Here is a 12,253-nt window from a genome sequence, read left to right on the forward strand (position 1 = left end):
TGTTTCTCTGAATCTGCTGATAACTCCATAAATCCACCTTAAGAACTCCCTCGTTTTTAAGTTTAACTGGTGGCAAAGTGAAGCTCAACAACTTGTCACCTACTGCAACACACGTGTTATCTGTCAGGGGTGGAGCACAACGGCAGCCAATGGCAGCGGGTCACTGAGCTCACAGGTGTAAGCGGAGAGGTGCCGGTCACTCTTAGCAAACAGTTACAAATACAAGACGACTTCAGGACGTTATGAATATCACCCGAGTTTATTTGATCAGACAAAAACACATTTTACAGAGACAAATAGTTTGGAAACATGTAAAAGTTTGAAAGAATGAAAAAAAACAAACCCCAGGAATGTTGAGATGATGAAACATGAATATATAGTTTTTCCTTTTTCATCTTTGATCAAAACATTCAAAAAAACTATAATAAAAAATAATAACAAAAGACTTTATTCCAGTTAAATGTATTCAGGCACATTTGTTGCTGGCAAAACAGTTGTTTACAAAACCAAGACTTCGATACATTTCTGGGATTGTAAGACTGTCACTCCTCCTGCTGTCTTGGAATAAAAGTACAGATCAAATTGTAAAAATTAGGCACAAAACCGACATTTCTACACACAGCATGAAGAAAAATATAACATGAAGGTTTACATCATTTAAGGCTTTTTAATCTTAATACACACTAATGTGTCATAAAACTTCCAATCAAAAATATATCTCTGAAATTTACATTAAAAAACATGATTCTTCTCTTTAGCATCAGTTCACTGTACCTACAATAAAACATCTCAAACACCACAGAGAAAAACATCTGGATCATCTGGATATCATCAAAAATACATCAACAAATCAAAAAGTTTTTTTTGTTGTCGAGCTTTTTACTGTTTTACTGTTTCATTTTAGTGTAAAGTGTAAGAAGAAAGCTTTTCAGAGAATATCAGAGAGTCTTATCAGTGCCTCTGAAATTATTTAACCCCTCGTGTTTTTTTCTTGAGGTAACCTTATGAGCAGGTACAGTGCAGCTGGCCAAATATGCATAATAGAAACACTTCACATCCTATCAATTTAAATACTGCATACTGTATATTTGAGCTTTTATCGATTAATCGAACAATTAGCAACCAATTTTTTTATGTTGTTCACTGATTTTGTGAATGAAAATGTGAATATTTGCTGTTTTTCTGATACAATAAACTGAATCATTGTTGCAATTAAGGATCTTTTTTCATCATGGATTCATCTGCTTATTATTTTATCAGTAAAACAGACAAGAAAATGAGAAAAATGTGAGAAATTTCCATCGTCGTTAAATTGCTTGTTTTGTCCGACCAACAGTGCAAAAGATATTTAAATAACTACAATATAAGACAAAAAAGCAGCAAATTGTCGCATTTGAGTGGCTTAAAACAATTAAACGTTTGCCGTTAATGCTTGAAAAATGACAAACGATTTAATTATCAAAATAAATTGCAGATTAACTTGTTGTTGGACAAAACAAGCAATTTTAAGACGTCATCTTGAGTTTAGAGAACATCTGATGGGCATTTTTCTGACATCTTACAGATTAACTGAGAGAACATTCGGCAGATTAATTAATAACGAAGGTATTTGTGTGATTTTGCTAGAAATCTATGGGAGTGCAGCCTGTCTGTACATTTCATGGAAGCCCTTTATCTTGTTTCTATAATATGTATTTATTTACATTATGACTGAATACATCTTAAGTGTCTGAGTGGTTGGCCTCTAACAATCTGAAGAACCTGAATCAGCATTTTATGTTGCATTAAAAAAAAAAACAACAACAAAAAAAACATTAAATTGGACTCAAGATTCATCTTCAGTCACATCAGACCATCGTGGCAGCTTTAGGATTTCTAACATGAATTTGACAGTTTAAAGTGCAACATGAAAAAACGAATCCTCCAGAGCTCATTTGATCTGCACGGCTTTGTCATTGCAGTCCAGATACTGCCCAGTATTCAAAAATAAAAAATTTTTTTTAAGAAATAAATACATGATTGGATCAAAGACAAACCCGTTGGCACTTTAAAAACAAAACAAAACAAAACAAAAAAATCTATGGCACAATCAAGTCGCTCATGTAAACAAAACCCCCTCTGAGATGAATGTGTTCCTGCGTGTCAGCCACAGTCTTCTGAGGAAAACAAAACAACCACATTCAAACAGAAACTGCATTTATACTCATCATCAGGCAGTTTGTAAATGATCAACACGACCGCTGATGACGCGGTTTTATGACGCAGTCCAGAACCTGAAGCCGTCGCGCTCGCTCCTCCTCATTTCTCTGGCAGCGGGACAACTGCGGGCCCCGAGGTGCCGTTGGTGGCGTGAGGCTGAATCATGATCGGTACGCTCTCACCTGCGGCGGGTAACAGAGGCAGGTGTGAAAACTTTATTGACAGCTACAATTTCTACACTTTCTCAGCAAAAGCAGCAAAACAGCTGGGAGCCTCACACAAACACAGAGCCATCTACTCATAATGCAGCAAAGTTAAATATTGTTCATTTTATCTCCATTTATTACTTAATGTATCTGTCACAGTATCATGTGTCTATATAAACACACACAACTACATCTGTCACTAGTCTAGTTATAGTCACATGAAAGCTGTATTCATCACAATCCTTCACCTGATGATGTCAGAACATACTGTATATAATATATACAGTATATATAACTGTTTATAATTAAATTAAATTAAATGGACCAATAGAAAACTCAACTTTACACTGTTTCTAAATGATATGATGATATATTACAACTCTTCAGTTAAGCTGCAAAATAAAAAAAACAGCAAACCTATAAAATTATTTATTGAATTATTTGAATGTAAATTGTATTTATTTTTAATTCATGTTTTCCTCCTCCTCAAATGTTTATTGTTATAATTTCATTCCCTGGCACCTCTTTTTTGTTCTTCTACTTGTTTATATGTTGATGTGTTTTGAATTTGATTGTTTTCAATAAAGTAAAAATTTACACACAAAAAAACCTCATGTTAGTCAGAATACCTCCACTGTTCACTCTCCTTACCAGATAAAACTGTGAACCATAGATGAGAAATATTAGATTATTAAATTGTGTCGAAAGGTGTGTTTCAGTCAGGTTTGTAAAAACTGAATTAATCCTCTCAAGCAAGAAATATTTTAAGTTTCTTCAATTAAGACATTTTATAGATTCTCAGTTGAAGGAGGGCAACGGATATACATAAATACTTATTATTAATGCTAAAACCTAAATGGCAAAATTCAGAATTTAATTCCAGACAAGTCGGGCTTCTTCTTCAGTCTTTAAAGTCAGTATTATGGGAAGCTGATCTTAATTAGTGGTTTAGTGCATTACAGTGGTCTGAAATACATGAGGGGGTCGTCCCTGAATGCACCTTTATTGATGAGCACAAATCAAAATCTCACTTTTTTTTCCACAGAATATATTTTGTACCTCCAGAAATTATTTCCAAATACTTCAAATCTTTGTTACAAAAATGGAACAAAGTCTTACTGAGGTGCTTTTATTGATCTGTTTGGTTTTGTGACCTTATCCAACAACACTGGAGAGACATTAATACTCAAGATGTTATTGGAAAACAGTTTCCATTTGAGTCTGTATTTGTTTAATTTTACCAAAGATTATACTTTTGACACATTTATTTGTTTGTTAACCTATTTTTTTTTTATGTTTAGCTAAGAAATCCCCTCGATAGGTGGATAACACAGATTGCTGCCCTCATGAAATTGAAGAAGCTGATTTATGATTCAAATCAGACGTTCAGGAGGATCTGGGAAAAATTACGTTTAATTTTTCAGAGACTCTCAATCAACCTCGTTCATCTCTGAACTGTTTTGTTGTTGTTGTTGTTGTTGTTGTTGTTGTTGTTGTTGTTGTTGTTGTTGTTGTTGTTGTTGTGCAGCACCTTTTGGTCGGTTGGGTGTTTGTCCTGTTCAGCATCCCATTCTTTATATTTATTATATTTGTATGAAACATTAAAACCCGATAGACTAAAGTAAAATTGGAAATAAAGAACACTATATTTTTCTTTTTGCTGCTAGACCAGTAAATACTGCATAAGGTGCAGGACTTACATGGTGAACAAACCCTTCCTACAAGACAGATTAATGCTGTAAAGAAACATTTCAGACGAGGACGAGTACATAAACATACGCTCAAGCAGTTCTCAACACCTGACATCATGTTACAGGTTATAAAGCACAGTAGAGCAGGAGAATGGAGCAAAAAAATGGAGCAAAAAAATGGAGCAAAAATTTAAAAAACAAAATAATTGCTACAGACGGTGAACAAGCAGCACAAAAACGACCGGCCTTAAATAAATACCTTTAGCAACTGGTGGTTCTCTAAGTATTTGGCTTGGAGGCCTTTAACCTCTTAAACTCCACCAGGACGCCGGCGTCCTCGGCCGACTTTACTGTCTTTCAGAGCCTGTAGCGGACTAGAGTGAAGATTCTGGTATCATATGAAACTAAGTGATCTAAGGCATCCACTGGTACCAATCATGTCATGCTAGCTTGTCGGGAAGGGGGCTAAATAACGCTCCAAAGTTGGGCTAAATTTTGGTGAGGGAAAAACTGGCATGGCCATTTTCAAAAGGGGTCCCTTGACCTCTCACCTCAAGATATCTGAATGAAAATAGTTTCTATGGTTACCAACAAGTCTCCCCTTTACAGACATGCCTATTTTATGCTAATCCCATGCAGTTTAGGGCAAAAACCATGCAGTTTTTTGAATGCAGTAGAAATGTGTTATTTTTGTCCATTTTAAAAATGGTGTATTTGAATATTTCTGCATACTGGGATCCCTAAACAGTGTTGGAATTGCATTAATTGGGTCTGACTGGAAAGCTGAGACTCTTGTGGATTCAATGAGCCCGATTGTATTCATGTGTGATGACGTTAGTCTCCATAGTAGCCATTTCATTGTAGTGAGACCATTTTTTGAAACTTGACCTCACTGTATAAAATGATATTGTGACCTCTAGGATAATCACAGCCTCATGAGACTTTATAACCAACTAGAGACTGAAGGCATTCAGAGGATTTATGGTTTTTTCTGGGCAATTTCCAGAACAGAAGTGCTCGCCATCCAAGTGCCGAAAAAATGCAATTCTTACAGAAATCTCCAAATGTCAAAACTTTTTGATACCAGCTAATAGCATGAATTTTTCTATGGTGTTCTTCAAGGTCTCTGTGTCTTACTGTGGTATTTTAAGAGGGATTTTTACCATTTTTATCATTTCTCGAGTGGTGAAAAATGGTTAAATTTTGCACGGAATCTGTGCAATAAATGGTATCAAACCAAAAATTGCTGCAACAACTTACGAGACATAACGGAGTAGGATGGCCATTATATACTTCCATTATAATGTTCTGAGCCATTATACACTCTAAACTTTCAAATTTTGAATAGGTGCCTAACCAAAACACAACATTTATGACAGATTTATGACTAGAAAAACTTGACACATAGTGCTGAGCTGCATTTCAAATTAATCTACAGGTTCCCAGCTTTCAGATGATGTATACCACTTCTATGAGGCATATACTGTTAACCTGATATCTCCCCCTAAACATCCCCTCCCCCCCTAAAAAAAGAAAAAAAATGGGTCTATTGTAGGGGGAGAGGGGAGTGGAAGAGGAGAACACCACCGGCGAGTTTTGTTAATGGTTTAGAACAGTTAAAATTAATTTATTTTTGTTAAATCAACAGAAACCAGGAGACTGACGACTAATTCCCCAAATTTGAGAAAATCTGAAAAACAGGGATGATAGAAAGAAGGAATAGATAAAAGAAATGTTGTTTTATTCTTGGAGCCATCTCCCAGGCTGAGAACCGCTGCTCTGGATGTTCAAATTTAGAATTTTAGTATCCTTTATTTTCCACCGTGGTCAACAAGCGCAAGCAAGTGCAAGCAAGCAAAGTTATTGATAAGTAAAAAGGGACAAAGGTCATAAAAAAGCCACCTCTGTTTATTTTACAGCATCTCACGGCATCTGCTGTATGAGGCTGAATAGGGCATTTGTAAGAAGATATTAATAAATGCAAATCGTTGTTACATAAAATGTTAGTACGTCACAGTCCACGCCCGAGACCAGCAGTGTTAGAAGCTGCCAAAACATGAACTTCTACACAGCGCAGCAGTCAGCTGAGGGCAGGTGAACTTTACCTGGAGAGGTGACAACTCCACCTGAAGTGTCATTGGCGGCAGTGGCGCCGGGCTGAATAGTTTTTACATCGTTTCCTTCTGTGAAACAAAATTTAACACTGAGCAAACCAACGCTGCTTCTTAAATGACCGATCGAGTCACAGTCATAGCAGAGAACCGAGATATGAGCTGGATTTAACCTCCTTCAGGCTGCGAGAGAAAGTTTCCAGTCTGGTATCCAGCTGAACTCTCTTGTATTACTTCTGTGACTTTGCTGTTATCTTTAACAACGTCCTCCCTGCGCTCAAGGTGGACGCCTGAGACATGCAAATACTCTCTCTCTCTCTCTCTCTCTCTGAGCACTTAATAAACCTCCTACTTTGATGATTGAACAGACCACATCTCTATTTTAATTATTTCTTCAACACGGGCAAACGCAAACCCTAAAAATTCTGATAATAAGCTGCCGTTCACGCAATTGACAACTTTCATGTCCCTCTTTATCCACTGTCAAGCATAGTGTTTTTTCCATTTACTAAACAATAAACAGTTGTCATTTAATTTAGTTAAGAATATATATATATATATACACAATACTGTGCAAAGGCTTTATGGCACTTTAGATGTTTATATTTCATCAGAGGAGTGTCAAATTTATTCTGCAGCTTGACAATGACCCCAAACATACAGCCAGGGTCATAAAGAAGTATCTTCATTGACAAGAAGAACAAGGAGTCCTGCTACAGATGGTTAATTGGCCCCCACAGAGTCCTGATCTAAACATTATGGAGTCTGTCTGGGATTATATGAAGAGACAGAAGCAGCTGAGACGCCGACTGTGTGCAGGTGAACCGAAGAGAACTGCTGCTGTTTAAAAAGGCAAAGCTGCTCACAACACATACTGATTTAATTAAGGTTTCTTCTGTTTACTGAACTTTGTATGACATAATTGATCGATAAAAAAAATCATGGCATTATTTTTGAAAGCATCGTCGCTTTACAGCATTTTTTCACAAGTGCCTAAAAACTTTTGCACAGTATTGTACATCTGTATTGTCCGCCTCAATAACAAACTGGGGCTGCTAAAAGCACAACATGCTTCCCATTTTAGACACTGGACGCATCCAATTTGCAAAAATGAAATTCTGCTGTCATGTGACGACTTTCATCTCTCCGCAGGAAGTGGCAGATCAAAATGTATCAGTGAAATACAAACTGATGAAGCTTTTTTTCTCTTTTGGCTTTAATGTAAAATGATTCACAAATATGAACACAAACTATCCAGACTGGTAAACATGAAGACGTTGTGTGCAGTTTACTGGTTTTCATTAAAGGCTCTTTTGAGCTCAGTTCTCAGACTGTTTTTGGTTTTCAACTTCAGACATTTGCTTGTTTTGTGTTTCTTTTTGCGCCTTAAACACTTTCATATTTCATTAAAGCAAGTATTCACAATAAACACAACCAACAGAATATTACTGATTTATGATCAGGTCATTATGATGTTGTTTTAGTGAGTTTACTGTTACCTGTTTAACTTACATCCCACTATTTAGCATTTATAAGTAGTATACAAACATTTAATAGACGGTTTATAACACACTATAATGTAGTTGTTAGCAGATATAAGTGTTTATTAATGTATTTGTCAACAACTATAACTCCTCCTGTGGGCACCTGTAATTACAGGCTGGTGTATAAACAGATAATTAATGACAATATATTAAAACATAGAGGTAATAATATAAAATATGTCCTTATATGAAAACTTACAATTGCTGACAAACACTTTAAAATGTCCTTATATCTGATTAGAACTGCATTATAGTTTGTTACAAACTATTTATTAACGGTCCTTTACTCGACTCAACTCTAGAATAAAGTCACTCACCTGCTTCCTGCTCTCTGATTTCCGCCTCCAGGTCCTCCGGATCCATATAGACGAAATCCTCGTCTTCTGGCGCCTTACACTTCCCGCAGCAGAAACAGCAGCAGCAGAAACAGCAGCAGCAGGTGAAAATACTGCAGCACACCATGAGGGCCTAAACAGAAAAGAAGAAGGACATGAGTGTCAGTATACTTAAAAATTTAATACATCTTCAAATTCAAATCCTGGCTTTAAATACGTTTCAATCAGTTTTCACTTCTTGCGAAACCACATCACTCTTAACCACACAATCCCGCTTCCCATCATGCCTCTCACCTTGAACCAGCACTTGGACATGAGGAAGTAATATTTGACGCTCTCCTCCCCGAACTGATCCGCCACATAGAGTCCCAAGGATCCATACTCGTCGTAGATCTTCCGCTTGTTCTCGTCGCTGAGGGTGGCGTTGGCGTTGTTGATTTCCTTGAATTTCTCAGCAGCTTCTGGGTTACCTGGGTTCTTATCAGGGTGATGCCGCAATGCCAACTTCCTGAAAACAAATGATATTATACAATTGGTTGTGACGTTATTCTGTCCGTTGTTGAAGTGCCGCTATCGATACACACCACAGGAACTTTACATCAGGAATTCAGATGCCTTTTTAAGTTTAAAACTAACATAGAAGGGACGTTTTTCCAAAGGGTAACAATTAAAAACACATTTTAGTTACAAATAAGATACAAGACGTTCTTCTGAAAACTGTAACTTGCTTATTTTGAGACTCTTCTACTATTTTAGTATGATTATTAGTATAATCTTAATAATACTTAATTGAATTTATTATTTTGCCTTTCTACTGAGGAGATCTCCTCAAGAAAGTGTGTGTCATTACTCTTAAATCTTCATTATCAACATTCCAGATATTCATGTGTTTCAAATTTGCAAAACAGAAACCCAACTTCACTGTCGTCATATCTTAAAGTGCTTCATGAAATCGATAAGTATGAAAATTGGAGTCCATTACGAGTGTTTTACAAGTGTTTAAGACGTCTTTATTTTTTAAACTTGTGTCATTATTTTCATTATTGTAAACCCACCGTTAGTATCTTATGAATCTTGCTGGTGAAGTAAGTTTAATGAAAATGAAGCTTTTTATATAAAATGAAACTTTTCTTTGATGCCTGCCAGAAGTTTACAATGAAAACATTATCAATAAATGTAGTAAATTGCAGGAAATCAGCACTTTCTTATCCATGATTTTACTTTTCTACACACCGGTATACAACGTGCACTTTGGACATCACTTAGCTTTGTAAAAAAAAAAAAAAAAGCTGTTAAAAAAAAGAAACATTAGGTGAGCATTTCTGGGAAGCATCGTATTAGAAACACAGAATCTTGACGACATTATTTGCTCACAGAAAGTAGCATTTTCTTGAGGTTTCACTGGTTTCATATCCTGTCAAAAGTTCGAAGACATGATCGTCTATTTCCATGGAAATGTTTCATCATGCCTTTTCGCTCATGCACATTTCTACCTGATGCATTTTAGTGTTCAGCTACTCAGAGATGTGCCGGTTTACCATGGCTACTATACACTGATGGTATCAGTACCACCGACCATTTACCATTACCGTCATTACCGTCATTTTCATTGGACACTGTGAACACAGAGACAAACATTGGCGCAATGAGAACCACCTAAAATGACAAATACTATCTTCAGGGAAAATGTATTTGATGTGTACTTTGATTTAGTAGTTTGGCTCATGTCCCATCTTTTAAAATGGGACATGGGGGAGGGATTTATGACCTATACAGCAACCAATCGCTTTCATTGTTGGAGAGCTGTAATTTTTAATTGCAGCCTTACAGTCAACAACCGTCTTAAACTTTGAACAATATTTAAACTGTTTTTGGTTTTATTTCTTTGGCAGAGTGCAACGAAATGTCAACATACAGACAACTGATCAGTGAATAAAATCCAAGGTGATCATGGTGTTAAGTATTTTAGTGCCGTTTACCGTGATATTTTTACCCAAAATGATCGTAGTTAGAAAATCTGATACCGGTACATCACTACTGTTGCAGCACATGTTTGCTAAATGCTTCAAAGAGTGATTTATGATCCAGTGGTTGAATGTACAATTTCTAAGTGCTTTACTTGAGTATTATTTAATTTTAAGCTACTTTATACTTCCACTTCACTACATTTCAGAGGGAAATATTAAACTTTCTACTCCACTACATTTATTTGACAGCTTTATTTATTTTTCAGATTAAAATTTTACTGAAAATAACATAATATTAAGCTTATAAATTACACCACATTATTAAGGATTAAACCAGTGGTTCCCAAACTTTTTGGCTTGTGACGTCTTATAAAAAAAATCAGTCTGTATGTGTCTCTTTGTCACGTTTCAGATGTCTATGAGTTGTTTGCACTTCCGCCACAGAGACATTTCCCCTCTAAACTTCTCACATGGTTTCAAATAAATAACAGCTTGAGGCCCAAACATGTTAAACTGTCCAATATTTTTTTTTTTAAAAATGCAAAGATTAAAGAAAAGTTCTGACAAATTAATCCAAATGTATTTAGCAGAACTATGTTTTTTCATCCATCTTACCCAGCCTATCATCTCAAGACCTCTCAGATTCATCTTGAGACTGTTTCAAAGCAGTTCATACGAGCTCCACCTCGAGCAGCTACAACACTAAAATGCTTCTTATGCATTGGCTCATCAGTATTAACAATGTTACATTTATTCAATGTATCAGTTAAGATTTAAGTTAAGATTTTTTGATGCAAAATTAGTGCTTTTACTTGAGTACTTTAAGTAAATTGAGCTGATAACAGTGGAGGACTTTTACTTGTAATGAAGCATTTTTACATTGTGGTATTGATATTTTTACTTTAAGGACCAGTGTGTTGAATTTGCAGATGGCAACCAAATGAATACAACACCCCTTCCAAGCATCCCTAAAAACCCGAAAAACCTGCTTTAGAGCCCGTGTTTGGTTTGTCCATTCTGGGCAACTGTAAAAACATGGCAGCACAACATGTTGCCTCCGTGGAGGCGGGGACCTGCTCGCAATATTTTTTTCCTAGGATAATGAAGTCATGACCCACGCTACTCTGCCTCTGATTGAACCCTAACCAATCTCACTCCTCATGCCTAAACCTAACTAACTAACCCAACCAACGAAGGCAACAAGTACCAGCTAATCAGAGGCAGAGTAGGGCAAGTCATGACTTTGCCATCCTGGGAAAAAAAAAAATTGGCAACTTGCTCCCCGCTCATTCCAAGGTAATAAAAACACAATGATTCTTACTTTCATTTGATTATACACTAATTAAAACATACTTATGAATATTATATTCAATTTCTGCCGAGTCTGTCCACCACTAAATCTTACACACTGCACCTTTAAGTAAAGGATCTGAGTGTGAACACACCTGTACGCCTTTTTTATTTCCTCTTGGGATGCTCCCTTCTCCAGGCCCAGGACTTCGTACAGGCTGTCTCCTGCTGTTGACATTTTACGCTGAGGTCTGTTTGGGTCCTCCATGTTTCAGGATTTGGTGCCTGTGACAGAAAAAAATAACCCCATAAACATTGCAAATGACTTTCTAGCAGAAACAGGGCAGACCAGAGAAGTAACTTTAGAGCTTATAAAAGTTAAGTGAGGAAGTCAATAAACAAGAGAAAAGGTCGTTGATCGATTAGGAAGAAAAAACAAGGACTAAATATTTGCGGCAAATATTTAACTAGGTTTACTTCAACTCTCCACAAACTGCTAACTGTCCTAGCCAACTTTAGCACAGCAGCGGGAGGAAAAAGTTACAAGTTTGGCTCTTACACACTGGAAATAAATAAATTTCCTGGTTTTTTGAGGTCGAATCATAGAGTTTGTCCGCTGGTTGCTTTCCAGGTCTGTCCCGCGAAACCAAGCCGATACACGGTTCCTGCCTCGTCAAACCGCAGCTCTCCTCATGACACCGGAGGAAAAAAGTTCAGAGGAGCCGCAGCGAAGCAGGAAGTGAGAGACAGGAAGAGAGACTGTGACGTCAGGGGTGACATTGGCATGCGCTCGAGGGTGCGACAAAGTAATAATAATAATTAATATTATTATGATTATTATATTATGATATTGTCATTATTATCATTATTATTATTAGTAGTAGTAGAAGTAGTAGTAGTAGTAGTAATG

General features: G+C 36.5%; 1 protein-coding gene across 3 annotated transcripts; it reads right to left on the bottom strand.

Moving 5' to 3' along the window:
• Positions 1–236: 236 nt before the first annotated feature.
• dnajc5gb (DnaJ (Hsp40) homolog, subfamily C, member 5 gamma b) lies at positions 237–12,087 on the bottom strand. Of its 3 annotated transcripts, none has more exons than XM_067613839.1 (6): positions 11,907–12,087; positions 11,499–11,628; positions 8,381–8,594; positions 8,069–8,219; positions 6,202–6,279; positions 237–2,381 (listed from the first exon to the last, which is right to left on the bottom strand). In XM_067613839.1, exons 2-6 carry the CDS (start codon positions 11,609–11,611, stop codon positions 2,299–2,301), a joined length of 639 nt encoding a protein of 212 aa, XP_067469940.1. In that variant the 5' UTR covers positions 11,612–11,628; positions 11,907–12,087; the 3' UTR covers positions 237–2,298. The 3 variants fall into 3 exon arrangements, with proteins under 3 accessions (XP_067469940.1, XP_067469939.1, XP_067469941.1); XM_067613838.1 differs by having other exon boundaries at positions 11,903–12,087; XM_067613840.1 differs by lacking the exon at positions 6,202–6,279 and having other exon boundaries at positions 11,903–12,086.
• Positions 12,088–12,253: the final 166 nt, after the last annotated feature.

The sequence above is a fragment of the Thunnus thynnus genome, chromosome 16, assembly GCF_963924715.1.
Source record: "Thunnus thynnus chromosome 16, fThuThy2.1, whole genome shotgun sequence".
NCBI classification, from domain to species: Eukaryota; Metazoa; Chordata; class Actinopteri; order Scombriformes; family Scombridae; genus Thunnus; species Thunnus thynnus.